The 27053-nt window shown below is 37.7% G+C and overlaps 1 protein-coding gene across 3 annotated transcripts; it reads right to left on the minus strand.

Annotated features, from left to right (window-relative positions):
- On the minus strand, positions 1-26734 carry LOC137955570 (CSC1-like protein At4g02900). 3 transcript variants are annotated; one of them, XM_068802570.1, is made up of 14 exons: positions 26510-26734; positions 26140-26427; positions 25925-26011; positions 8384-8709; positions 8014-8163; positions 7624-7759; positions 7427-7528; positions 6433-6552; positions 2246-2326; positions 1587-1927; positions 1249-1494; positions 801-1125; positions 464-697; positions 1-346 (listed from the first exon to the last, which is right to left on the minus strand). In XM_068802570.1, exons 4-14 carry the CDS (start codon positions 8695-8697, stop codon positions 95-97), a joined length of 2301 nt encoding a protein of 766 aa, XP_068658671.1. In that variant the 5' UTR covers positions 8698-8709; positions 25925-26011; positions 26140-26427; positions 26510-26734; the 3' UTR covers positions 1-94. The 3 variants fall into 3 exon arrangements, 2 of the variants coding, with proteins under 2 accessions (XP_068658671.1, XP_068658672.1); XR_011113166.1 differs by having other exon boundaries at positions 261-346; positions 464-573; XM_068802571.1 differs by having other exon boundaries at positions 26140-26734.
- Positions 26735-27053: the final 319 nt, after the last annotated feature.

A 27053-nucleotide genomic window follows, 5' to 3' on the forward strand; every position in this document is an offset into this window, starting at 1 on the left:
CTATCCAATGTTTTGTATCCTATAACTTTTTGCTTAGTTTCTATTCTTGAACAAAGGATTTGACAACAAATGGTCTAAAATATACGCGTGGTAACTAAAACTGCTGATATTTGACTTCAGAAGTCTCAGAGCCGATTTCAGAACCAAATTTACTCTGCAAGGGTGTATTTATCCGGGAATTCCGTTTGGTTGCCACAAGGGGGTTATTTTCTTCTTCATCAAATGTTGATGGATGATTCAAGTCCCCACCCTTAAACACCGGGTGAATGTAAGCATCCTGCAGGTAGCTCCTGAGGTCCAAGGTCGGCTCAGTAGCTTTCTCCAATGTATCCTTCACCATGGCATCCTGAAAGAGTTATCATAATTAGAACTTTGTATATGTTGAACACTTGTAAGATTTGTCAGTCTTAGAGCAGGCATTGAAAAATATATTTTGAGCTTGAGGAATGGAGTGTAGCCAAACCTGCAGGGGAAATTTAACAAATGCAGGTTCGAAGCGGTTTTTGCAGAAGATGTGGAACCAGATTGTTATTATAGGAAGTGCAATGAGCAATGGCGTTCCCTCAGCAAAACCTATAGTACTCAGTAAACCCATAAGAAGAATGTGAGATATTATCAACCCAGTGAGTATCCTCCTGTGTACATCTGGCCAGAATGTTGCTCCGCTCTCATAGGCTTGTTTGTAGACATTTATAATCTTGTATCAAACAGAATATAAAACTTTAAAAACAAATCTTTATAGAGTTAATAAACAAGTATAAAAACACTGTCTGGATGTTGATCAAGCTGCAATAATGTACCTGATGACGGAAGACAAGATAAGAGAAGCCAAAGAAGACGCATATGAAGGGGAGAAGGATGGGTGTGACGACGGAGTAAACAAACCCAAGCAAGAAATAAAGCTGTATCCGAGGCTCAGATGAAGCAAAATCCAAGCTCCCAGGGTCCATCGCCTGCTCCCTGTCACTCTCTGTCTTAACTAAGAGAGTGTTCTTCAAGTGAAACACAATTAATGGTTTCAGTCTAAGAATCTCTGCAGCAATGCCAGCCCAACCATCAACCATTATGTATGTAATGAAAAATGTTGCTTTCATAGGCATGGAGGCACCAACTGTTTTGGGGATGCTGCAAATATCATTTGAATGTTTTTGTTTTTATTTTTTTGTTCACTGATAGTAATGGAAAAAATAAAGAAATGTTTCAAATATTGAAGTTCAGGATATTCTTGAAAGTAATAAAAAAACATACTCGTTTGCTGATTGATGGATAAAAGTGTTAAGCTGTTGAAATGCTGTTCCAGTGATTATGCTCCCAAGAAACACATTGACTAATAAGAATAAGTAAAACTTCCCTGCAGACCTCCTTTCTAGAGAAGATAGAGATGCATAACCTTCTATTTTGGACATAAGCATGAGTAAAGATGGGAGAATAATGAGAAAAATTTTTAATGCAATCCCTGGTAGAAAACCTTGAATAAGAGACTTGACAGCTTGCCTGCAGGAGAACAACTTTTTGAAATTATGAATTTGGACACAAAAAGACATGACTATGAAAGAATATTCAAAACTTCAGAAAAATATACTTACATTTCGATTAATTCCTTTAAGAAAGGAAAAACTTTCTCAATTGCTTCAATATTTGCGAGTGATTGAACGAAGGCAATGGGGATCATGAAGAAGAAGGTAAGGAAAAATAAGGCTACAGCCATTATCAGTTTCCGTATTGTGATTTCAACAAAGGGGATTGCAAGATTACGCCAATAAACATCACGGGGCTCAGGTGCCCACTCTGTTAGCCACAGAGTTGGGTTACTGGACTGTTGAGTTTGAGCACAAACAGCTGCACCCCATCGGCTTCTGAATGATACAAATGCTGCAGGCATGATGGACTTGGGATTACTTACTATTCTTTCTCTTTCAGTAGCTTCCTGAATCAAAAGATGATTTCACCATCACAAAACATGGGTTATTGGATAATATGTTAGGAGCATTCTACTGAAACAGAACAGATAAAATCATGAAAGAATGCAATAGCCCATGGTGCTGGAAAGAATCATGTTATGCATTTAACAGAGAAAGTCACATATATCGGAAATATAAATAATATGAAAATCTTGTGAGAATGCAATAGCCCATGATGCTAGAAAGAATCGCAACATGCATTTCATAAAGAAAATCACATATTTCAGAAATATAAACAATATAATATCAGTGATATAAACCGCCTTATCCTAGATCACACTTACTTCTTTAGATAACTTTTCAATCTGAGAATTGTAATAATCAATCGCATCTACTTTCTTTCCCAAAATGCCCCAAAGCCCTGTCTATAACAAAGAACAGTTAGCATGAAATCATATTTGAGGTTTCACAGGTTATTTATTAAAGCAAGGAGATAGGAGGAAAGAAAGGAAGGATTTAAAGCAATTACTAGATATGCTAAAAAAGGGATCTAAAGAAAATGCAGTAGATCAAGTGTGTGATGTAGATGATACATCTGGAATCCGCAATGAGAAACCGAGAAAATAAGGTAAATCAAGAGAAAATGAAACTACGATTGTATCCTAACTCTACAAGTAAAGATTTTGGGGCAAAAGCTTGTCTAGCCCGTGTAGCTGAACAACTCTACCAATTTCAATCAACTTTGCAATAAAGTAATTACAAATAGGTTTATATTTAAGCAACAATCTTAAAATAGTCCGTCCTATAGCGGATCCCCCTTTAATATATGCTAATGCAAACAAAAGATAACTAAATAACACAATCATGTATTACTCTACCCTATTGAATTTCAGGACAAGAAAATAATTCATTGATTAATTTTTTAGTGGATTGACCCTTTATTTATAATATCCATGTCCCAGTTACACCCAAAGTATATATCCTAAATTTAAATCTTAAAACGAGTAAACAACTGTAACATAAAAAGAAGATTAATGACACCAAAAGATCTCCTTGGTAAAACTCATTCTTGTGAGATTCCTGTGAGACTCTTCCAAGTCGATTCTTCCTATGGGGGAATCTTTACAATGAAAATCATGTAAGACTCTTCCATATTTGTTCTTCAATACCCCCCTCAAGTTCAAGTTGCTAACTTCAACTTGCAAAGAAAAAATTCTTGGTCTTTATCTTCAATACTTTGGGTTGCAAAAATTCCTTAAAGATACAAAGTCTTCATCTTCAATACTCTCCCTTCAATATTATAGTTACATAAATTTTTTACCACAACACGTGGAATTCTTCATTGTAGGTACAAATATTTCTTTCTTGTTTTTCTATTTATCCTCCTCAAGTTGGGGATCAAAAGCACTCAAAGACCCGGCTTGGACAAAAGAAATATGGAAGAAGAAAAAAGTATTCCTAGCTAAACAATAAAACTCTATAAACCAGTCAAAATGGTCTCAATCTAAAAACTGTTATATTTCAAACGTGGAAAAAATGCTCAATTTTAGCCAATTAGAAAGAGACTACTCAATTTTTAAGAGTAATTTAGAAGAAATTACAACTTGGGTGAATAAAAAGACTTGACTCATGCTAGAAGTTTAGAGCACTCCTGTTCTATGCCAGTAATGGGTCTATAAGCATTGTTATGAAGTGATGAAAGATAAAATATGATAAATTAAAGAAATACTAGATGTTAACAACCTACGAAAGAATTTTTCGAATGACCTTTTTTGGGAAAATTTCAAGGGGAACCACAAAAGTAGAACCATAAAACTAACAAACAAAGAAAATTTGTGGGAGTGGTGAGCTAAACAACCAAGCCAACACAAGAGAGGAGACCCTAGGCCAAACCGCCTCATGATATCTTCCATCAAAACCAAAATAATATTTTTTATTAAAAATAAGATTTTCATGACCATTGGAACTAACCCGGTCTAGACTGGACGAAATCAGATGAATCCAACCTGTTGAATTTTTGGAAAAGAGAAATATCTTTACTAACTTGATGAAATTTTAGTACAATGAGCTTCTATTTGTTGGTCTCATTCAATAAATAGTTATAGGAATCCCATGCAACTGAACCACTTCCTTTGTCACAACGTCAGCAACTCTTTGGCAGTGGAAGGGCGACACAAAAGAAGGAAATGGCCATACATAGAGGCGATCCACCACTAACAAGATCATAGAATGCAACAACAATCCCTTAATAAAGTCCATCAACAAGTCCCCCCCCCCCCCCCCCACTTGATCTAGGATAGGTAAAGGTTGTAGTAATCTAGCCCCAAGTAAGATGGGGATCTGTGGTCTTGCTCTCAAGCCAGTGGCAGCCCTCTTGGCTGTTGAAAGAGTTGATCAAAATGCTCTGGCTCCAATTCCTCTGGAATAGAAGACTCACCACTAGCTGTTTGACAACCTTCAGTCATAGATAAACAATGTTAGTGACGCATTCAGTGCCCACTGCCTCCAAAGCCAACCTGGTCCTGCTACTGATTGGTTCCACAAGTTGTCATTTTATTGAAACCCCTTGAAGTCAAACCCAAAGAAAGAATTAAAAAAAGTCCAAAAAATTGTACCAAGAGTTTGAAGTCACTAGAGACACAATATCGAGGGGCAAACTCGTGTTTTGCACTATAATCGCTATCTCTTTACAAGTAGATGAACAAAAAAAAATTTCTCAACTATGACTTTGAAGGTAGACACTTTGGACTCGACTAGACCCAAATGTTTGACTACTTCACCACAAAAGATATTGTGGGTGCTTCTACTATCTAATAGTATTACCACTATCTTATTGTTTATTGTCCCTTTCAACTTCATAGTCTACAGGTTATGACTACCCACCATAGGATGTATGGAAATTGTAGAAAACAATTCGTAACTCCTCTGAGACAACCACCTCTTCCACTTTAGTGTTTTTGTCTAACTCCTTAAGATACACCTAATACTTCTTACATAGGTGACTTGGGGAAAATTTCTTGTCATAACTTAACAAAAACCCCAAGATAAAAAAATGGCCCATTAATACCTGGATTAATTTCTTAAGATTTCTACAATATATTGGTCGAGATGGTTGAGAGCCATTATTGGGCGTCACCTCTATGCGAGGGGTTGTGGGTGATGGAGAAAATTTCTGCATAAATATTCTCATTTTTTCAAAGTATTCAGTCTTTTTGAACCTTTACCAAGTTTGTTGTCTGTCTCATTGTTTTTGGTTCAAAAGAACTTACTTCTGCTGCTATGTCCTCCCTTAGCCCACTTATAAAACATCAAATTTCAGCACGTTGAAGCGAGTCACTCACCTGTTAGACAATCTCTCAAACTCCTCTAGGTAGTCTCTTACCTTGCCTGTTTGTCTCAATTGGGCCAAAGCGAGCACAGAATTCCTCAGTAAATTGTTCCCAATCTGAATCTCCATAATCTGCTGGGAAATTGTAAAATGCCATAATAGGCCAAAAAAAACACATTTTTTACTTACCAAGCCATGGGCTAATAGTAGTCTATGTATTTGGGACAATTCAAATGACCCATGAACTCACTGCCAATCCATGCACATTGACAGGATGATCTTTTGGCAGGTCCTACTCCTAGTGAGAAATTGATTTTTTAGTGTCTCATACATCTGTTGAAAACCTTTATCCATCTTAACATTAGTAACCCAAATTTATATTTCTAGAGTTCCTATTCTGGAATTGAAATTTCTGACCTCATCAATTTCATTGCAACGCACTGACAAACTGTCTATCGTCCACTGCCTTGTAACAGATACTAGATGATTTGAATCTGTCATGGTCCCTGCTGTAGTCACAACTCTTGTCGAGCAATAAAACAATTACCCGTGGTGCTCCTACTCATATATCCACCACACAATGTCAAACACCTAGACTACTGGGCCGACCTCCATTGCTACAATCCCACGACCACACAATCGCTACAAAAATTTCGCAAAATTTTGTGGTACCTACCTCTTGATGCAAGCCAGAAAAAAACTTGATGCTTTGGTTACCACTAGAGCTACTGTGTCTTGCGGCTTCTGCTCCTGCTTCGTCTACCAAAAGTATGTGAACTCTAGGGATCCGCAACAGAGAAAAAAATGGCTCTCAAAACAATTTATCATTGTAGGCCTTGCTCACACAACTGCAATTTGTCCAGAGGCCAAGAATTGTCAGCTCTGATACCAAATGATACATCTAGAATCCAAAATGAGTGAGTAACCGAGAAAAATAAGGTGAATAAAGAGAATGAAAAAGTGATTGCACACTTTTGAGAGGAGCACTCTCTCCTAACTCTGCACACAAAGAAACTGGGGCAAAGCTTGTCTATCCTGTGTTGTTGACAATCTACCAATTTCAATCAACTTTTAAAATAAAGTAATTATGAGTAGGTCCATACGTGAGCAACAATTGTAAATTAAGTTCCCCCTTAACACATACTAATGCAAACATAAAATAACTAAATAACATAACCATGTATCAGTAGAAAGAGGGAATACCTTTGTGGAAGGCCTGTTTTTAGGATTTCTCTCAAATTTATTTTGGTAGTAAACAAACCAGTTCTGCAAGCTCTTCTTTTTCTCAACTAAAGATGCAAGTGTATTAGCATTGTACACAACCTGGGAAAAGAGAGAAATTATGAACATGCACGAAAAAATTGAACCTAGGATACTGATAAATAAGACAATCTTGATCTGTAGTTAAGTAGAAAGGTGAAAGTCATCATTTGTAATATAAATTCTTGCCCATCAACAAGACAGCTGTTATAGTCTCAAGCTTGTGTTAAGAAAGACCATATAAAAGTGCGCTGATATATAAGGCTTCTAAAACCATAGGAAATCAAGCTTTTTTTACTCCGACATGAAACAGTAGAACAACATATGAGCAACGAAAGTCTTCTTCTATATTCAAATTGAACCATTAAAGAAAATTCCATCAAAATCTTCATTTAGCCTGTTTACTTAAAAATTCAGGGCTAAGCGTCACTACATAGTTAAGTATCATGCCGATAGAACAAGGATGATCTAGTGTTAAAATTCAAGGATATTTTGGTAATTTACTAAGGTACATTATATATTGAAGTCATAGTTAGAAAAAGGTTAATTAGATATCTCCAATTATGTAATTTTTATCCTTTTTCATTGCTGTTTTTATAGCTATAAGGGATAAAGGTGTAGTAGGGCCATTTTAGACTTAATATTCACGTAAGCTGTTAATAAAGAAAGTTAGAGGTCAAATAGACTCTCAAACGTGACTGATCCTCAATGCAGTCTTTCCTCCCCTCTCTTCTCTTCTTTGTCTCTTCTCTTCTTTCTCTTCTCAAACCTTTCTTTCTCTTATTCTACACAGAGGATTGATCACCCAATTATTACACTAAGGAATCATGGTATCTGTCCTTTCTGTCAAATATAGGATCCGAACAGTAGTCCAGGAGCACATCTAATAACCAAATTATATTTATGGAAAAAGAAAAATCTCATAAAAGAGGCAAACCTGGTGGGTTAGGTAATGATCAGGATGATTTACACAAAAGAAATGCTCAACGTGTTCACTAATGGATTCATCCGGGTCAGGAGGAACATTTCTCACAAGAACCTATGGACATACATAAAAGCAATTACAAACAAAGCACTGAAATGAATGTATCGAAAAACAAAAACAGCTAAATGAAAATCATTGTAGATGCTTACAGTAAATTGATCTGCACGGCGGTTTTCCGATGCAAGAAAATGCAATCGCATAGAAGCTACCACCTTGTACTCATTATGTAGAACATAACAAGTCCAAAATGTAAAAGCATAAGATATAACAAGGTGTGCCCAAAATCTGTACTAGATCAACAAAAAAATCGTCTCTCAGTAGAGAAACCAATGTTTCTATCCAGATCAGAGTTAAAGAATTCTTCTGTCTTCAGTGAAATGCTGGCAAGTTTTCTCCAAATGGGCTCAATGTGTGGTGACATACAGATGTAGAAGTACTGCAGGTATTTAATCTAATTTTAACTATTCTAAAGGTATAACATAATGCACTTGACAAAAAGCACAAGGGAAAATATAAGATGGAGAAAAATGTACTCTAACCTATTTGAGTCAGATGCAATGTTAGATATCGATAGCTTGTCAATGTCACTGAATGTCAAGTTACGTTTATGCTCTAGTGTTCCACCAGTCCAATTAACAGGCACCAGGACAGAAAAAGCCAGAAAAGTCAGTGGCACAAAAATTTTTAAGCTGCACAAACAGGAACGTTGTTAGCTAAGCAGTTTCCCAAAATTCGTCGCATTGAAATCAGGTACTTTGTCACTTAAAAACTGTTTGAATATTGTTGAGTCTTATACTCAACGAGGCATACTTCACAAGGAGAACAAATTGATAGAGGGAGATAGATCCAATCCAATCAAAATAGAAAATAAAAAAAATAAAAAATGAGAAAATGTGCCATGAATCTAACCCAAGAAGGTAAATTCTGATGTAAACAACAGAATCAAGTCCAGCATGATCAATAAGCTCAAGTTCTGGTATTCTCAATGCTGCAGGCATCCAGTTCAAAAACCTTAGGTATGTCCTGAAGTCCAAATTAAAAAACTTGCTGGCATATGCTCCTGAGTGTGTTGGGCTACTTCTTATCCCTTTAAAATACCACTTAGGGAAGTATACCCTGTCATTAAATGGTTGGAGCCGCAATATGGCAAATGCCACAAGGAAGGCAATGACAGACAAAATATTAATAGCTGCTGAAAGGCCTATGTCTGCAAGCGAAGCCATTTTCTGATGTGCCTGGAAATTCGAGATGAAAACAATAAAAATAATATTAATGAAGTCAGATATCTTCAGTCAAATAATGGTAGCATATAATAGAAAGCAAAGTGATAGCCTAGTAATCCATAGCAATCAGTAACAAAACTCAGTACCAAAAAACAATAATGACATAATGTGTCACGAAATTGAAAAATTAAGAAAATACTTTTGTTAATATTCATCATTCACTTAGCGATTTTGATTTCAGAACGTTCTCACCTAATCCTTCCATTTACAGAAGCAGATTATAATTTGGTTAAGAAAAAGTATAATATTTTATCATTATAAATGGAGCACACTTGAAGTACTATGTTACAATGGGAAGAATGGCTAAATTAGAAAGAAATTAACTTGTCTTATATCTTAACAGGTGATTTTTTTCTTTCCCCACAACACTGAAATGGTTACTTCTCTGAAAACAACTTGGACTAATTAGGCTAACTGGACCAGTGTGCACAACAACACAGCTCATCAGCAACTTCACCAAGAAATATGGCATTTGGTTGTTCAAACTAGCTGAAGCCACAAAAGCCGCTAAAAAGGACAGCAACATTGCAATTTGAGGAGAGAGGTCTACACAATTATAACAACTATGGAATTTTCTCAGCATGTGAAAGTTGCAACTTTCTATGGAGATTGAATAGTGTAACCTCTTTAAAGTTTGGTGTTGTAGAAGAACAAGCAAAACAGCCCCTCCAATTGATGAAACACTTTTTTAGTCAAATTTTGGTTCCAGCCTTCGACATATACTCAAGAGATTGGGAGAGTCCCAATATAAAGTTCCTTGGGTCCACATTTTCTCTTTCTCGAGTTTCTCATTTTGTCCCCTTTCCCACTTTCCTATGCTTAGTGACATTAATGTGTCCATACTGTATCTAAATTCCTTTTTCGTAATGAGGCACATTTGACCTAAAGCTGACAATGTGAACTGGGTTTATTTTAAAAAAAGGGAAAGAGAAGTTGGAATTTGATTGATGCTCTTGCCTTTTCAGACAAAAGGAGCAAGCAGAGGGAGCAAGGAATCATTGGAAGACCTCACAACCATGTTCACAGTCATCAGTGTCTCTCTAATTTCCAAATCCCAATAAATACAGTAAAAAGGATGTGAAATAATGTAATAAAGAAGGTTGAGAGAGAAAAGAAGAGAAAGGGAAGAGAGATGAAGAGGAGTGAGACGGCTGCAAGAGAGCAAGACAGGCTGTCGTGGTTAGGGTTCAAATCGACCCCTAACCCATACATAGATAGTTTAAGTGAAAGAATAGGTACAAAGACAACAATACCCTCACTCACTTAAACACTTATAATCCCTACATACCCCTATCTAGGAGGTGTAGAGTGTGAAATACCATACCCTTTACATTATTTTGTAACAAAAGTTTTTGTCAAATTGAATACCAAAACTGTTAACGAGATCAGTTATATCAGAAAATTCACCCAGGAGTATTTTAGTCATTTTACCTCCAAGGGTATTTTGGTCATTTTACCACTTCAGTTGTTAATTTTCTTTATGTAATCTTGTTCTTCATGTTAAATTATATCAGTAGTTAATTTTCATGTACATAGGATTCGTAGATAGGGAGATAGAAGGAGATTAAGGTTTATTAAGTGTATAGGGGTATTTTTGTAATTCGTAACTCAAAACACTTATTTAAGAAGTCTGGGAATTCATGCACAGTTCCCAATGAAGCCTTACAGGCTCTTAGAAAAATTTTCTTCTCCTTTCTCCTTTTTCTCTCAATTTTCTCCTCTTCCTTCACCCAAATCTGGATTTTTACATGGTATCAAAACAATAGATGATTGCTAGGAGCATTCTACTACAGATTTTTGCCACTTTTGAAGAGGACAACCTGTTAGAAGGAGAAAAATTACAGGGTTTTGATGTTGTTTCATCAAAGCAAAACTTTTTTCTTCTTTTCTCTACCATAACCTTCAGGTTACTGATCTTTTTGAATCATTGAAGGATTCTCTACACTTTGATTGCCCTAATTGGGTTTTTTGAGATCTTCATCACCCAACCCAATGTTGGATGCCTGCATCATCATCCAATTGATGATGTCAGCCCTAATTTCTACCACTTTTGTATGATATTGGTTGAAATAGCTGTGAATTGCTGGTTATTAGATTGTTGAAGTGCGCATATTCAATTTTTGTGCCCTAACCATAATTTTGTGAGTGGGCCCACCTTGGTGATAAATCTAGAAATTGTCTAGAAGCTTAAATTGGATACTTTTTTGTGATCAAATTTCAGTATTATGGCAGAGATAGGAGAGGTTTATACTCCGGCTAGAGTAAATTCTGGGTTTGATGGAAAGAATACCATCATAATTACTTCCAAAAGCTAAGTATGTCGAAATGTATCTTACGGGTAGAAAGAAGTTAAAGTTTATCCGAGATGCTCCTCCAGTGCCTCTAGATGATGATTGGGAGGCAGAGGACAGCCAGGTTATGACCTGGATTATCAATATTATTGATTCTTCTCTTAGAAATCAGGTGTTGAACTGTGAGATAACAAAGGCTTCGAGGTTGTCTCTAAAATTTCTCTCGAGTTTATGAGGAAATCGAACTGTTATAGAATATTATAATGAATTCATTGGCATATGGTTGGAGATCTATGTATATCATTCGTTTACTATGGATGAAAATGAGTTGAGAAAACAGCAAAATCAGTTGCTTCTTGCAAAAAATTTGGATGCTTTAGGTGCTGAATTTGATGTTATTAAAGCCCACGTGTTAGCTTCAAATGAAAACCTACTCCCTCTACCACTTTTAATCGGATTATGAGGGCTAAGAATACTATTGTACCTAGAACAGGTAAAAGAGGTAAGATAATGAAAGCCATTGATCTTAATGCATCCAACACTACATCAACCGCTACAGATTCCTCTAGAGGTAGAGGTAAAGGCTGAGGTAGAGAGAGCCCAGGTAGAGGTAGAGGACATGGTGATGGTAAGTCAGAAAAGGAAGTGTGTTCTTTGTGGTAGAAATAATCATTATTCTGACAGATGTTGGGTTAGGTTTGGGAAGCCTGCATTGGCTAATTCTACAACTCCTGATAGTGGAAGTGGGAGTTTAGATTCTTCTATTTCAGTTACACCGGGTGGTCCAAATGAAACGCAATAATTGATATAGCAGCAGTAGCAGATTGCTCGGCGCATGGCCCAGATCTCAGTTGCTTCGACCTCAGCATTTGTAGCTCATGCTTCCATCCCAATTCCTAGTTCTACCATGTTCACTCGTCACCATCTTGGGTTCTTTACTCAGGGGCCACCAAACACATGGCAGGTATGTTGTTGTTAGAAGATGGGCTCAAGCCCACAAGTCCAAGGCAAGGAAGCCCACACGTCTAAGTGATGGCATATGGGTAATATAGGATGCTTCTCATAAAGATGGCATGAAGGTGTAAATACTTGTCCTTTTTATGTCTCTTCTTTTATAAAGTTGTAGACCTAAGGGCAATGTAAAAGCTATAAATAAAGGTATTGGCTAAGATGTAGAGCATTGAAGTTCTCTTCTCATTTGTCCCAAGTTCATCCAGCCTCCCTCCTTCCCTTGGTCGGTGCACCTCTCCTTCCTCCTTAGTCCAAACTCTCTCCCTTTTGTAGTTGATCCCTTCTTCCTCTTTTCTCCTTCCTCTTCTTCTTCTTGGTTGATCTAAGCCCTCTACATGGGATCCCAAATTTTACAAGGTATCGGAGCAAGGAGTTTAGGATCCCCCTTGATGAAGTATACAAGTAAATATTTATGAAGGTCTGTCCAAGAATTTATTTATGAAAGGAGTCCAGCCATGAAGAGATAAATCAATTCTAGTCATTATTTACATATTCTCCTTCTATAAGTTGAGGTTTTGATTTCTGATTTACATCAAGACAAGATGATCTTCATATGAGAAGTTGTGAAGATTAATCTCTTGTGATATTATAATCTTGATCTTCTTGTAGCTAAATTGCAAGTTTGATCAAGATTGGTTGTTGTTAGTGTTTCATCAAGATTGATGTGTTAATGAAAATGATTTGCGATTCGGTTACCTACATGTAACTTGGATCAATTTTCTATGAGTTGAAATTCCAGCACATGTTGCTGCAAGTTCTCTCACACTTGACGCTGTCCATGGGATCTTGTTATTTTGCTGGATGATCGTGATATGGTTCAAATTCCAGCATCTACTTGCCTCTATTATTCTACTGCCCCTTTTACTTCCTTGAATTCCAACACTTGTTTCTTTGAAGTTGGACTGTTCCCATGAGTTAAAGAGTTATAAGAGACTTGACTTGCTACTAAGGATCTCAAAAGAAGATTGTGATTCTTAAGTGTTTGGCCATAGTTTTTTGAGTTTGGATTAAGACATAAGGGTTTAAATCTATCCTCTTTTTTAAAGAATATAAGAGGAATTGATTGATTTCTGGATGATGTTTCCACTTGACATAAGCACAAATTCTTTGATGATCTAGTGCCTAATCTTGTGGAAAAAATTCTATATCTCTCTTTGTAAGTGCCTGATTTGATCCACGGATCTTCCAAGTTGCATTAGTGGATTTTTTTGAGACGCCCTTTACAATTGATCGTGGTGTGATTTAACCATTTGATTTGCTTCATCATGGAGATTGGACATACAAGTAGTAAGAGTGACATACTCAGAATTACTATCTTAGCTGGTCACAATCGGTACGACGGGTTCTCATTACTCGTGATCTTCTTAGTCACTTAAACAAACCCGCTCTTCTGATTGATGAAGAAGATGTAGCCTACCTCAAGTGGGTTAAAAATGATAATCTGGTTATTAGTTGGCTCATAAATAACATGGGAGAACATGTAGCCAACAATGCAGTCCACTTGGAAACAGCCAAGGATATTTGGGACACATATGCTAAGATATACTCTAGAACAACCTCCTTGGAAAAATTATTTGATGTCTAACAAAATATGTTGAATACTAAGCAAGGGGACTTCTCAGTTTCGGGGACTTCTTCAAGAATGGAAGATCGCTCAACCGTACTCAACAGATATTGTGGTTTCGGAAAGGCAACGGGAGGCCTTGGCAACAGCCATTTGCTTGACAAATATCAAGCCATATCTTGAGGTTGCTAAGACCCAACTCCTTAGCTCATCCGCACTTCCATTCTTTGATGAAATCAGTGCTACGTTGCTACGGATCCCTGACCCATCTTCTACTACTATCTCTCCTATTAATGCTCCATCGGCTATGTACTCTGGTAATAGGGGTACATCATCCTCCAACCACGGACGCGGCAGAAATTTTAGAGGGGGCCACACAAGAGGTGGTAGAATGGGTCCTATCTATTCACGCACTGAGCCTCGCATATGCACCTACTATGGTGGTCAAAACCAACTTGTGAAAAACTGTTGGAAGCTTCATGGCAAGCCTGATTGGGCCACGGCTAACCCAGCCTCTGTTAATGTTGATAAACGGGAAGAAAAGGCTAACTCCCAATCTAGAAAAATGACTCTTACTGCTGAAGACTATGCCACGTTTCAAAAAATGAAGTCCCTTATGGAGTCTTCCCTTCCACCGGTACCTAAGGCTGCTACCACCATTGCTTCAGGTATGCTTTCTTCTTCTTCCTCCTCTTGGATGATAGACTCCGGGGCCTCCGAACACCTATCAGGTAACAAACACATGCTTCATTCCTTATCTACATGTTTTTCCAATAAATTTGTTACTATTGCTAATGGCACCCAAACCAAAGTACTTGGCAAGGGTTCCTCATCTATCACATCTTCTATCCCTCTTCAAGATGTCTTATTTGTCCCTCAATTTCCTTTAAATTTGCTTTCGGTTAGCCAAATCACAAAAAATCTGAATTGCTTTGTCACCTTCTCACCCTCTTCTTGTACATTTCAGGATCTAACTACGAAACAAGTAATTGGTGGCGACCATGACAAAGGGGGCTTGCACTACTTCAACCTTCCTCCATTCACTGCCTTATCATCATCTACTACATCCGAGGCACAACTTTGGCACAACCAGCTTAGCCATCCTTCTACACCTTCCCTTCGTCATTTACTTCCTTCGTTAAAATCTCTCTCTACTTTCAACTGTGAGGTTTGTCAATTAAGTAAACATCATAAGAGTACATATTATCCTCGTCTTACAACTACAAGTAATGTTCCTTTTTCTTTAGTACACTCTGATGTATGGGGACTTTTGTGTGTCTCTAATATTTTTCATGTTAAATACTTTGTTACGTTTGTTGATGATTTTACCCAAGTCACGTGGTTATATCTCTTTAAAGAACGATCCGAAATACTTACTATCTTAAAACCTTTCATGCTATGGTGTTAACTCAATTTGGCAAAAAAATTCAAATCCTTAGGTCTGATAACACTAAGGAATACTTGTCTAGTGAGTTCCAATCGTGTGCCTATACCCCTCAACAGAATGGTGTTGCTGAAAGAAAGAATCGTCATCTTCTTGAAGTTGGTCGGGGCCACCTTTACTCCATGAAGGTACCTTACTTTTATTGGCCTCATGTTATATTTACGGCCTGCTTTCTTATCAATAGGTTACCTTCATCTATTCTTAGTCATAAAACTCCTTACTTTGTATTATTTCTTGGTGAAGACCTTTTTTCTCTTCCCGTCAAGGTTTTTGGCAGTACATGCTTTGTCCATGTCACATCTCCACAAAAGAGTAAACTTACTCCTCGTTCTATGAAGTGTATTTTCTTGGGGTACTCTTGCACCCAAAAAGAGTATGTTTGTTACAATCCTACCCTTCGCAGAATGCTTTTATCTCGAAATGTGACCTTCTTTGAGGACACCTCATTCTACTCCTCGAATGATGCTCCTCCAGGTTTGTCATTTCCTCCTATCAACCCCTAAAGCATCAACCGACACCTCACCTGTGGAATTTTTGGATCCACCCGAGGTAACTCCATCATCTCCTATGTTTAATCTAAAATTTGATACTCGGCCTATTGCTTTAAGAAAGGAACGTCGTTCATGTACTACTTCTCACCCTATATCCAACTTTATGTCTCACCATCGTTTGTCTTCTGCTTTCTCTCAGTTCCTTGCCTCTCTTTCTTCTACTTCAATTCCGCAGTCCTATCATGAGGCCATGCAACATCTAGGATGGAAAGCGGCAATGAATGAGGAAATGCATGCCTTATATGAGAATCAAACATGGCACTTAGCACCGCTCCCAAAAGGAAAAAAACCAGTCAGTTCTAAATGGGTGTTTTCGGTTAAACATAACCCGGATGGGTCTGTTGCTCATCTTAAAGCTCGAATCGTTGCTAAAGGATACACTCAGTGCTATGGAGTGGAATATGAGGATACCTTTTCTCCTGTTGCCAAGTTAAATTCGATACGTATCCTATTATCTCTTACTGCTAACTCATCATGGCCCGTATATCAACTCGATGTAAAGCATGTCTTCCTAATTATATGGTTCAACCACCTAGTTATGTGGTTGAGAGGGAGTCTGTATGCCGGTTACAAAAGTCCTTATATGGGCTTAAGCGGACCCCTCGGACCTGGTTTGAAAATTTTAGCCAAGCACTACAACGGTTTGGCTTTTGTTGGTGCACGGTAGATCATTCAGTATACTTTAAAGATATCTCAAAAGGAAAAATATTATTGGCTGTATATGTTGATGACATTATCTTAATCGGCGATGATGCACATAGCATACAAAAGGGAAAAAATATGATATGCAGGAATTCAAAAGTAAAGTTCTGGGACTACTTAATTATTTTTTGGGCATAGAAGTTCTTCAATCCAAACATAGGATAATATTGTCTCAATGAAAGTATGTTTTGGACCTCCTCGAAGAAACAGGAATGAAGGGTGTCGACTAGTTGACACACCTATGGATACGAATGTAGAATTATGAGCAGCAACGACTGCAAAAGATATTGATATTGGTAAATATCAAAGACTTGAGGGCAAACTGATCTACCTCACGGTAACTAGACTAGACATATCATACGTTGTAAGCGTGGTGAGTCAGTACATGCATAAACCACAACTTATCCTCTAGCAGGCCTTGGAGAGAATATTACAATACTTAAAAGGTGCTCCAGGAAAAGGATTACTTTGTAAAAAACATGGTCACTTCAACATAGAAGGTTTCTCAACCGTAGATTGGGTTGGATCACCCGATGATAGGAAGTCTACGTCAAGATATTGCACTCTTGTTGGAGGGAACCTGGTTACATGGAGAAGTAAGAAGCAAAATGTGGTTCCAAGATCTAGCACCGAAGTAGAATACAAAACTATGGCCCACACAGTTAGTGAACTCCTATGGATCAGGACCCTTCTTACTAAATTAGGATTTTATAAAGGATGTCCCATGAATCTACACTGTGATAACCAAACAACCATTCATATTACTTCAAACCCAGTCTTCCATAAAAGGACCAAACACATTGAAGTGGATTGCCACTTTATACAGGAAAAATATCAAACGGGTATAATCTCCTTCAAACATGTTTCATCACAAGAGCAATAGCAGATATCCTCACTAAACCAATTACATCTAAAATCCTATCCTTTATATGTTGCAAATTGGGTATCTATGATATTTTTTCTCCTCCAATTTGAGGGGGAGTGTTAGAAGATGGGCTCAAACCCACAAGTCCAAGGCAAGGAAGCCCACACGTCTAAGTGATGGCATATGGGTAATATAGGATGCTTCTCATAAAGATGGCATGAAGGTGTAAATATTTGTCCTTTTTATGTCTCTTCTTTTATAAAGTCGTAGCCCTAAGGGCATTGTAAAATCTATAAATAAAGGCATTGGTTAAAAGGTAGAGTATTGAAGCTCTCTCCTCCTTTCTACCAAATTCTTCCAGCCTCCCTCCTTCCCTTGGTCGGCGCACCTCTCCTTCCTCCTAGCCCAAGCTTTCTCCCTTTTGTAGTTGATCCCTTCTTCCTCTCTTCTCCTTCCTCTTCTTCTTCTTGGTTGATCTAAGTCCTCTACATGGGATCCTAAATTTTATAGAGCACCAAGAAAATGTTTTTTCTTTAAACCTAACAATCATATGAAGATAGAGGTTTTCTCTGATGCAGCCTATGCAGAGTCCAAACTGGACAGAAAATCAACCTTTGGATATTGTGTCTTCCTAGGAGGAAATTTGGTGTATTGGCGAAGTAAAAAGTAAAATGTTGTAGCCCGGTCTAGTGCAGAAGTTGAACATAGGACGATGGCTCACACTGTGAGCGAGTTGATGTGGATTAGGTCAGTCTTATGAGAGTTGGCTTTCAACTAGGATGAGCCGATGAACATGTTTTGTGATAATCAGGTTGGGGTTTTTATTGCAAGTAACACAGTTTTCTATGAGATGACTAAACATATAAAAGTAGAACGCCACTTCATTCGAGATGCGGTGATGAAAAAGGAGGTAGTGACTCCGTTTGTTCGGTTTGGAGATCAGTTGGGAGATGTCTTCATCAAGGCTCTTGGCAAGCGAGAATTTATATCATTTTGCATAAAGTTGGAAATTTTGGATATAAATGCTCCACTTGAGGGGGAGTGTTAGAAAGTACATTCAAGGGTATTTTTGTCATTTTACCCTCCAAGGGTATTTTGGTTATTTTACCCTACAAGGATATTTTTGTCATTATGTAATATTGTTTTGCATGTTAAATTATATGAGTGGCTAAATTTTCATGTACATAGGATGTATAGTTAGGAAGATATAAGGAGATTAAGGTTTATTAAGTGCATACGGGCATTTTTGTAATTTTAAGTCAAAGACACCTATTTAAGAAGTCTGGGAATTTGTGCACAATTCCCAACGAAGCCTTTCAGGCTCTTCAAAAATTTCTTCTTCTCCTTTCTCCTTTTTCTCTCAATTTTCTCCTCTTCCTTCACCCAAATCTGGATTTTAACAAGCTACATTCCCAAACATGTTTTCAAAGAATAAAATATGTTAAGAATGTTGGACAGGTTGGAGGAGCTAATCTGAAAATAATGCAAATGACAGCTTGCTGAATGACTTGGAGGAGACAATCTCGAAACAATGCATATGTCAGCATGTTGAATGACTTGGAGGAGCCAATCTAAAAATAATGCAAATTTGCGACTGAGACTGATAATCCGGAGGTCATAAAAAAGAAACTACTACTTGTAGCTATTAGGAAACTCACGTTTCCTATTCTAAGTTGGGCAACATATTTTATTCAATTATATTTACTATGGGCTAAAATTAAGTGGTCTGATTTTGGTAACCCATAGACTGCTGAAATTGGAATATGGGCCAATTGAGTAGATACCCATATTGTCTTAATTAGGGAATTATGGGAACCCTAATTAAAAAATATAAATAGAACATTATGGTTGTGGTCCCCATGGACTAAATCCAAACACGGTTTCTCTTCTCCCCATCCAGAAAAGAGAGACGACGATCCCGAAGTGGAATAAAGATGATTTAGTTGAGGAAGATCACAAAACCATTCATCCATTCTTCGTAGTAATTCCGCAACAGAAAGACAATCATTCAGAATGGATCTAGGTATTTATCCCATATCCCGAATCCTAATCTTCTGGCATAATATAAATTCTAGATTTGGATTTAAAGATTACGGTTATTCTAACAAATGGTATCAGAGCAGTCATTACTGTTAGATTATTGGGATTGGAATGGAGTAATTCCGTGGAGAAAGACGATGGTTCTGCACAATGCCAACGCTTTGTGCATTGCTCTCCATGGAACTCACCTCGGCATTGTGAGCCGGCAAAGGTCAAATGGAGGAAGCCGAAACCCCCCCCCCCCCCCCCCCCTTCCCTTTGCGCATGGCTGGACTTGAAGACGACCTCCAGTGCGCGTAGAAAAGAAAACATAACTTAGGTTCAGTTTGATTTAAATAACGAGTCAACTCGGACCGGTTGCGAAGAATCGGGCTAATTGAAACTAGTCGGGACGGGTTGACACGATTCGGAAACTCAGGGTCGAATCGGACGGTTCGGGTCAACTCAGACGTGTTGAACTGGCTTACCCGTTCCAATTCGTTGTGTCGACTCGCCCGAGAGAGGACCAAGCCGACTCGGTTCTCAAAATAAGTTTTTTTACTCCAGCGAGGATTCGAACCCGCGAGCAAGATTTTCATTTAAGCGCAGATGACCATTGTGCCTCTTGCCATTCGTGTGTTCTCATTGGATAAAAATTTCATATATATTAAATTGTAGAATCTGTTTTTTTTTTTTTGCAATTTCCATTCATATGAATATTTCAAGCATGCATATATAGTTATATAAAGTGCATATTTAAGTTGATTTTTCAATTGCGAAAATTTTTATTGTTTTTTTTTTGCAATTGGTCTAGTATTTTAATCAAATTGATTGAAGCTACATGTTGCCAAAGTAACCTCTGTAGTGTAGATTGATTTGATTAAAAATACATAGATGTTTGTGCGGAGTTATTTATGCAAACTGTGCTCGGCCCAAAGGAAGACACATTTTGGCCAAGTCAACAACGTGTCTGTGATTGTAAATGTGTGACAATTATAAAGACTTTTCAAGTGAACAATAATCGGTCCAAAGAAAAGCTATTGTTTGACAAAACTGATTGTCAGTATTTGATCATTGCACTGAGAGTACCACTTACAGTTAATTTCTCTGTCCAAAGACTAAGAATTAATGATGTACTAGGTATCTTGAGATGGGTCCCCAATTTGGATTGTTTGTACATGTCTTGTTTTTTTTTTATATGACATGCTAGTTAATGTGAGCATACTTGTTTATTTTATACTATATATAGTTTTTGTTGCTACTGCTACGAATGTTACTGCTCAAATAAGCAACATCCCAATATTGAGCAGGATGAATTCTAAGGCATGGAAAGAGACCGTGGAAATTGTCCTCATTTGTATGGATTTGGATCTTGCACTTCGGGCTGAACAACCCACTTCTACTCCGGAAAACCTCAATGAGGTTAAAATTGAGGAGTGGGATCGCTCTAACCGAATGTGCTTGATGATCATGAAATGCTCCATTCTGGAAGTGTTTCAGGGCTCTATTATTTAGAGCAAGAAGTTCCTCGAGGAGATTGAGCAATATTTTGCCAAAAACAAAAATTCGGAGGCGAGTAGCCTTTTGGCTAAACTCGTTTCCATAAAGTATAAGGGCAAAGGGAACATAAGAGAGTACATCATGGAGATGTCTCATCTCGCGTCAAAAATCAAATCATATAAGATGGAGTTGTCTGAGAACTTGCTCGTGCACTTGGTTTTGATATATCTTCCTGCACACTTTAGGCAATTCAAAGTGAGTTATAGCACTCAAAATGACAAATGGACCCTAAATGAGGTTGTATCTCACTGTGTGCAAGAGGAAGAAAGGCAACAGCAGGATAAGACTGAAAGTGCTCACTTGGCCTCGACCTTCAGAACAAGAAAAAGAAGAGAGGTAAGGATGCTGCAGAATTTAATTTCTATTTCTATTTTGGACAAATCAGGCTTTTCTTGTTCTTTTGGAAATAATAAAGTTAGTCTCTACCAAAATTCAAAATTTGTTGGTTCCAGTCCCTTAATTGATAATCTGTATATGCTTTATGTTGTTAATTCCTAAAGAAAAATACTGCAAAAAAATTCACGTGGTACAAAGCGAAAATTAAGTGAGAATTCCGCCACATTATGGCACAAACGTTTAGGACACATATCTAAATTGTGAATTTAGATGTTTGAGTCAGATAGAATTCTTGAACCCCTAGATACTACAAACTTCCAAGTTTGTGTCAAGTGCATCAAGGGGAAACAAACAAACGTTAGAAAATTAGGTGTCGAAAGAGCTACAAATGTCTTAGAACTTATACATACAGATATTTGTGGTCAACAATCAGCTTCATGGAATGGACAACAATACTTCATTGTGTTCATAGACGATTACTCTAGATTCGGTTACCTATATTTAATACATGAGCAGTCACAATCCTTGGACTTCTTCAAGTCTTTCAAAGTTGAAGTTGAACTTCAAGTTGGAAAGAAAATAAAGGTTGTCAAATCCGACTGTGGTGGTGAATACTACGGAAGGTATGATAGATCAGGAGAACAACGTCCAGGACCTTTCACGATTTTCCTCAAAGAGTGTGGAATTGTTCCGCAATACACCATACCGAGCAAACCTAGCATGAACGGTGTTGCAGAGCGACGAAACCGAACTCTTAAGGATATGGTAAGGAGTATGATCAGCCATTCCTCCTTGCCAGAGTCACTTTGGGGAGAAGCGACCGCAGTGTACATCCTTAACATGGTACCGAGCAAAGCAGTTGCCAAAACCCCCTATGCCTAGCATTAGGCACTTGCACATTTGGGGTTGTCCAGCTGAGGCATGACCTTATAGGCCACATGAAAGAAAACTGGACTCAAGGATGGTTAGTTGTTATTTCGTTGGTTACGTTGAATCTTCTCGGGGCTATAAGTTTTACAATCCCACATCAAGATCATTTTTTGAAACGGGAAATGCAAAATTCCTTGAGGATATTGAGTTTGGAGGAGAAGAAAATATAAGGAATGTTGCCTTTGAAGTAGAATCTGTTATTGATAGTGATCAGGTCTCCATACCTATTGTTGTACAAGACACAGTTCAAGCACTAAAGAACAATGTTCAGGCTCCTATTTTTGACATTGTTCCAGATCAAGACAACAATGAGATTTTTCCTCAAGTACCACCTTTAGAACAAACTCAACAACCTCAAGAAGTGTCATTAAGGAGATCCACTAGGGAGAGGCGAAATGCGATTCTAGATGATTATATCAACATGAGGACGATGTCAGATAGACAGAAGATGACCCAATCAACTTCTGTCAAGCCTTGCGCAGTTATAACTCTCAACAGTGGACTGATATCATGATGGATGAGATGAAGTCTATGAAAGACAATGACGTTTAGGATCTCATCGAGTTGCCTAAAAGTGTGAAGCCCATTGGTTGTAAATGGATATTTAAAACCAAGAGGGATTCAAAAGGCAATATCGAGAGATATAAGGCCCGTCTAGTCGCTAAAGGCTTTACTCAAAAGGAAGGCATAGACTATAAAGAGATTTTCTCTCTGATATCTTGGAAAGACTCTTTTAGAACAATAATGGCATTAGTAGCTCATTTAGATCTAGAGCTGCATCAGATGGATGTCAAAAATGTGTTTTTCAATGGAGACATTGACGAAACAATTTATACGGTACATCCAAAAAACTTTGTATCTGGAGATCCAAAGTCTATGGTCTATAAATTGAAGAAATTCATCTATGGTCGTAAATAGGCTTCCCGTCAATGGTATCACAAGTTTCATCAAGTCATCACCTCGTACAGATTTGGGGCGAATGTTGTTTATGAATGTATATCATAAGTTCAGTGGGAGTAAATACATCTTCCTAATATTATATGTCGATGACATTTTACTCGCTAGTAGCGATATAGGCTTACTGCATGAAACTAATAAATTTCTGACGAAGAAATTCAAGATGAAAGAACTTGGTGATGCCTCTTTTGTATTAGGTATTCAGATACTTAGAGATTATTCTCAAGGTACCATAGGTTGTCACAAAAAAATATATCGATAAGGTTTTGAGCAGATGCAGCATGAAAGATAGTAAACGAGGAAACACACCAGGAGACACACCCGTCGCTAAATGAGACAAATTTAGTCTCAAACAATGCCCTAATAATGATCTCAAAAGAAAAGAGATGCAGAAAATTCCCTATGCATTAGTAGTAGGAAATCTAATGTACACTCAAGTTTGTACTCGTCCCGACATAGCATTTATAGGAGTTCTGGGTAGATATTTGAGCAATCAGGGTATGCAACATTGGAAGGCAATCAAGAGCGTGATGCGTTATTTGAGAAGAACAAAAGACTACATGCTCACTTACCGGAGATCAAACAGTTTAGAGATCATTGGGTTCTCTGACTCTACCTTTACGGGATGCCAAGATAGCAGACACTCCACATCAGGCTCCATTTTTATGTTGGGTGAATGAGCTATCTCATAAAAGTCTGCTAAACAGACTCTCATAGCTTCTTTAACCATGGTTGAGGAGTTCATTGCTTGTTTTGAGGCATCCAACTACGGAATATGGTTGCGAAACTTTGTCATGGGGCGGCGAGTGGTAGATGGCATTGACATGCCATTAAAGATTTACTGTGACAATAAATTGGTGGTACTTTATTCCAACAACAATAGGAGCTCGACAAAGTCGAAGTTTATCGACATCAAGTTTCTAGTTGTTAAGGAGAGAATTCAAGATAGGCAGATTTCTATAGAACATATTGGGACAGACTATATGCTAGCAGACCCATTAACCAAGGGCTTAATGACTAAGGTCTTTCAAGAGCACACTGCTCATATGGGTGCTATTTCTGAGGATACCTTAGTTTAGTGGGAGTCATTTCTGTACTATATGTTTGCTTTAGACATTGAGTTATTCGATTTTTTACGTAATAAAAATTGATTGCTTATTATTCTATTTCTGAACTTGCATGTGTTTCTTTTTATGAGCAATGTTCGCATTGCATTAAGGACTTTGAAAAGATCTCACTAAAGACTAAAAAATGACCAGTTGGAAATAGGCATGTCCGATATCAGATTGCATGTAATTTCCATGCTACTCATCCATATTTGAGCTATGTCATTGAGTGTATTAGTATGGTGATCATCGTGGTTTAGTCACGACTTTATTGTGATGATAGTCGCGGTGGTTCCATTATTAATATATAAGGTGGTTCTATAGTATACAGATGCGCGCCTAAAGAATTTGTGATATAATTGTTTCAAGAATGCTATGTAACCCAAGTGGGAGATTATTAGGAAACTCACATTTCCTATTCTAAGTTAGGCAACATATTTTATTCAATTATATTTACTATGGGCTAAAATTAAGTGGTCTAATTTTGGTAATCCCATAGACTGCTAAAATTGGAATATGGACCAATTGAGTAGATACCATATTGTCTTAATTAGAGAATTATGGGAACCCTATTTAAAAAATATAAATAGACCATTATGGTTGAATTCCCTAGAGACTAAATCCAAACACGGTTTCTCTTCTCCCCATCCGGAAGAGAGACAACGGTCCCGAAGAAGAATAAAGGTGATTTAGTTGAGGAAGATCACAAAACCATTTATTCGTTCATCATAGTAATTTCGTAACACAAAGACGATCGTTCGGAATGGATCCAGGTATTTATTGTCAAAAGTGGTTCTGATCCACCTCCCTTGAGTAGGTTGGCTTTCCACACTTAAACGACTAGTCTTTTAGGTTGAATTGGCCAGCCTCTTGACATTTATCCCGTATCCCGAATCCTAATCTTTTGGCATAATGTAAATTGATTCAGATTTAAAGATTACGGCTATTCTAACCGTAGCCAAATGTTTGCCCAGAAGGTGGAAACAAACCTAAATTCCCATGGCTTCTGTATAAAAATTCAGGTCATTTTGCCAATAAATGATCAATTCAAATTTAGACACGATGTTAAATAGATCAGCTCATAATGTTGCTTAAAAATTAAAAAGTAAAAATTTTAAAAATCTCAAATATAAAAAAGATTGCAAGACTGCGCTCACTTCAAGACCAGCAGAATGACATGACATAAAAGGCCAACTTCCTGTCCAATCCCTTGTTAGAGTTTATGGTCTGGGTTAAGTATTTGGTTTTTCGCTACCTAACAGATCGGTCTTTTGGGTAGTATTAGTTAGGTGCTTGACATGGTATCAGAGTTGGGCACCACGTTCCGCATTCAAATCCCAAAGTGCAGCGGTCCCGAACCCGGGAATGGTGGGTGTTAGAGTTTATGGTCTGGGTTAAGTATTTGGTTTTCCGCTACCTAACAGATCGGTCTTTGGCTAGGTGCTTGACATCCCAAAGTTTTGCATTTCCTAATTAAAGCGCCAACTTTAACTAAATCATTAGTTGAAGAGAAAGGGAAAAAGGGATAAGAAAGAAAACAACAGAAGAGTTTAGAAGCGGCGTTTACTTTCTTTCAAAGAACAAAACTTGCACCTCATAAGCAGGAAACAGAAATGTTGATCATTCAATTTCAGTAGTAACATATCTTTCAAATTCAGATCTTACTGGCCATAAAAAAGATAAAGAAAGAGAATTCACAACAATTTTGATTACTGATTGAACATGCGTTATTTGATGTTACACTGGAAACCGATCTGAAATAAACAAAAAAAGTCTAAAATCAATCTAAACAAAGAAGATCTAAGATAGCAAGGTTAAATGAGAGACACACCTGGACCCAGAGAGTAAATGGGGATGGCAGGGGGCAGCCGACTGTACTGTCGGAGAACCGTTCTCAAACCTTTGCGTATTCTCTTTTCTTCAAATTATCCAACAGATTCAACAGAGAAAACAGATTTTCAAAAACACCACTATTAACCGAGAGAGGAAAAGCAAAACTTAATAATCAAGAGAGGAAGCGAGAAAAAAAAAATCCAAAATCCTTACCTCAGATTACTCTAGCCGGCTGGCTGCCTTCATTCGTCTTCGTCTCAAAATTATGGGAAAAAATAACAGGAAGGATAGAAGATAGATAACGTAAACAGGAAAATTACGGGGGTTGCGGTCGATCAAGAGAGAAGAGAATGGAGAGCGTCCTCGGTTAGGACTCTAACCTCGTTTCTTCCACGGTAGACGTTGGAGAGACATGGACCTTGTTGGTAGAGGAATTCGATATTGAAGGGTTTGAAAATGAGAAACGCGAGGATTTTCTTATTCGTCTATTACCCTGACGAACTGAGAATAATGCAAGATATATAGATTATGACAAAAGCGAAAAGATAAAAAACCCCAAAACGAAAAGAATCGACCAGAATACCTGGAATTCGTCCCTTATTCTAGATCTAGGAGAGTGAAGACAATGCCGATTAAGCAATGAAAAAACGAGCCTCCTCGGTAGGATTTACGTTAGCAACTGATTGAAACAGAGGAGGCAAAAAAAAAGAACCAAAAATGAGGATCGAGTAATGGTTTCAATGGTTTTTTTGCATGCATATAAATCAATCATCTGCTGCACGCCCATTTGCGAGCTCCTCCTGGTGGGAGAGGCGGCAACAAGAGCGGAGCAGTTTCGATTCGGCCCGAGGATCTTCCTTCGAGAATTTAACGTATCTCGTTTTGTCCGTTTTGCGAGTCCAACGGTAGTGAAAACTTTGAACTTTTTATAGACCGAATTGCCCTTCTTTCTTTCCAAATATGGAAATCGCTTATTCGCTTTCTCCGCTTGTCGCATTTTGATTTTTATCTCACTTATTCTGTCTGATTATTTCTTAAATTATTCTGGAGAGCATAATAGGAATTGGTTGAGTCCCTGCCGCAAGCATCGGAACAAAAGAAACGGGAAGACCAAAGAGGAGGTCTTA

The sequence above is a fragment of the Aristolochia californica genome, unplaced genomic scaffold (assembly GCF_029961685.1).
Source record: "Aristolochia californica isolate CCGP_79_NKW_82.1479 unplaced genomic scaffold, dmAriCali1.0.hap1 SCAF_2, whole genome shotgun sequence".
In the NCBI taxonomy this organism is placed as follows: Eukaryota; Viridiplantae; Streptophyta; class Magnoliopsida; order Piperales; family Aristolochiaceae; genus Aristolochia; species Aristolochia californica.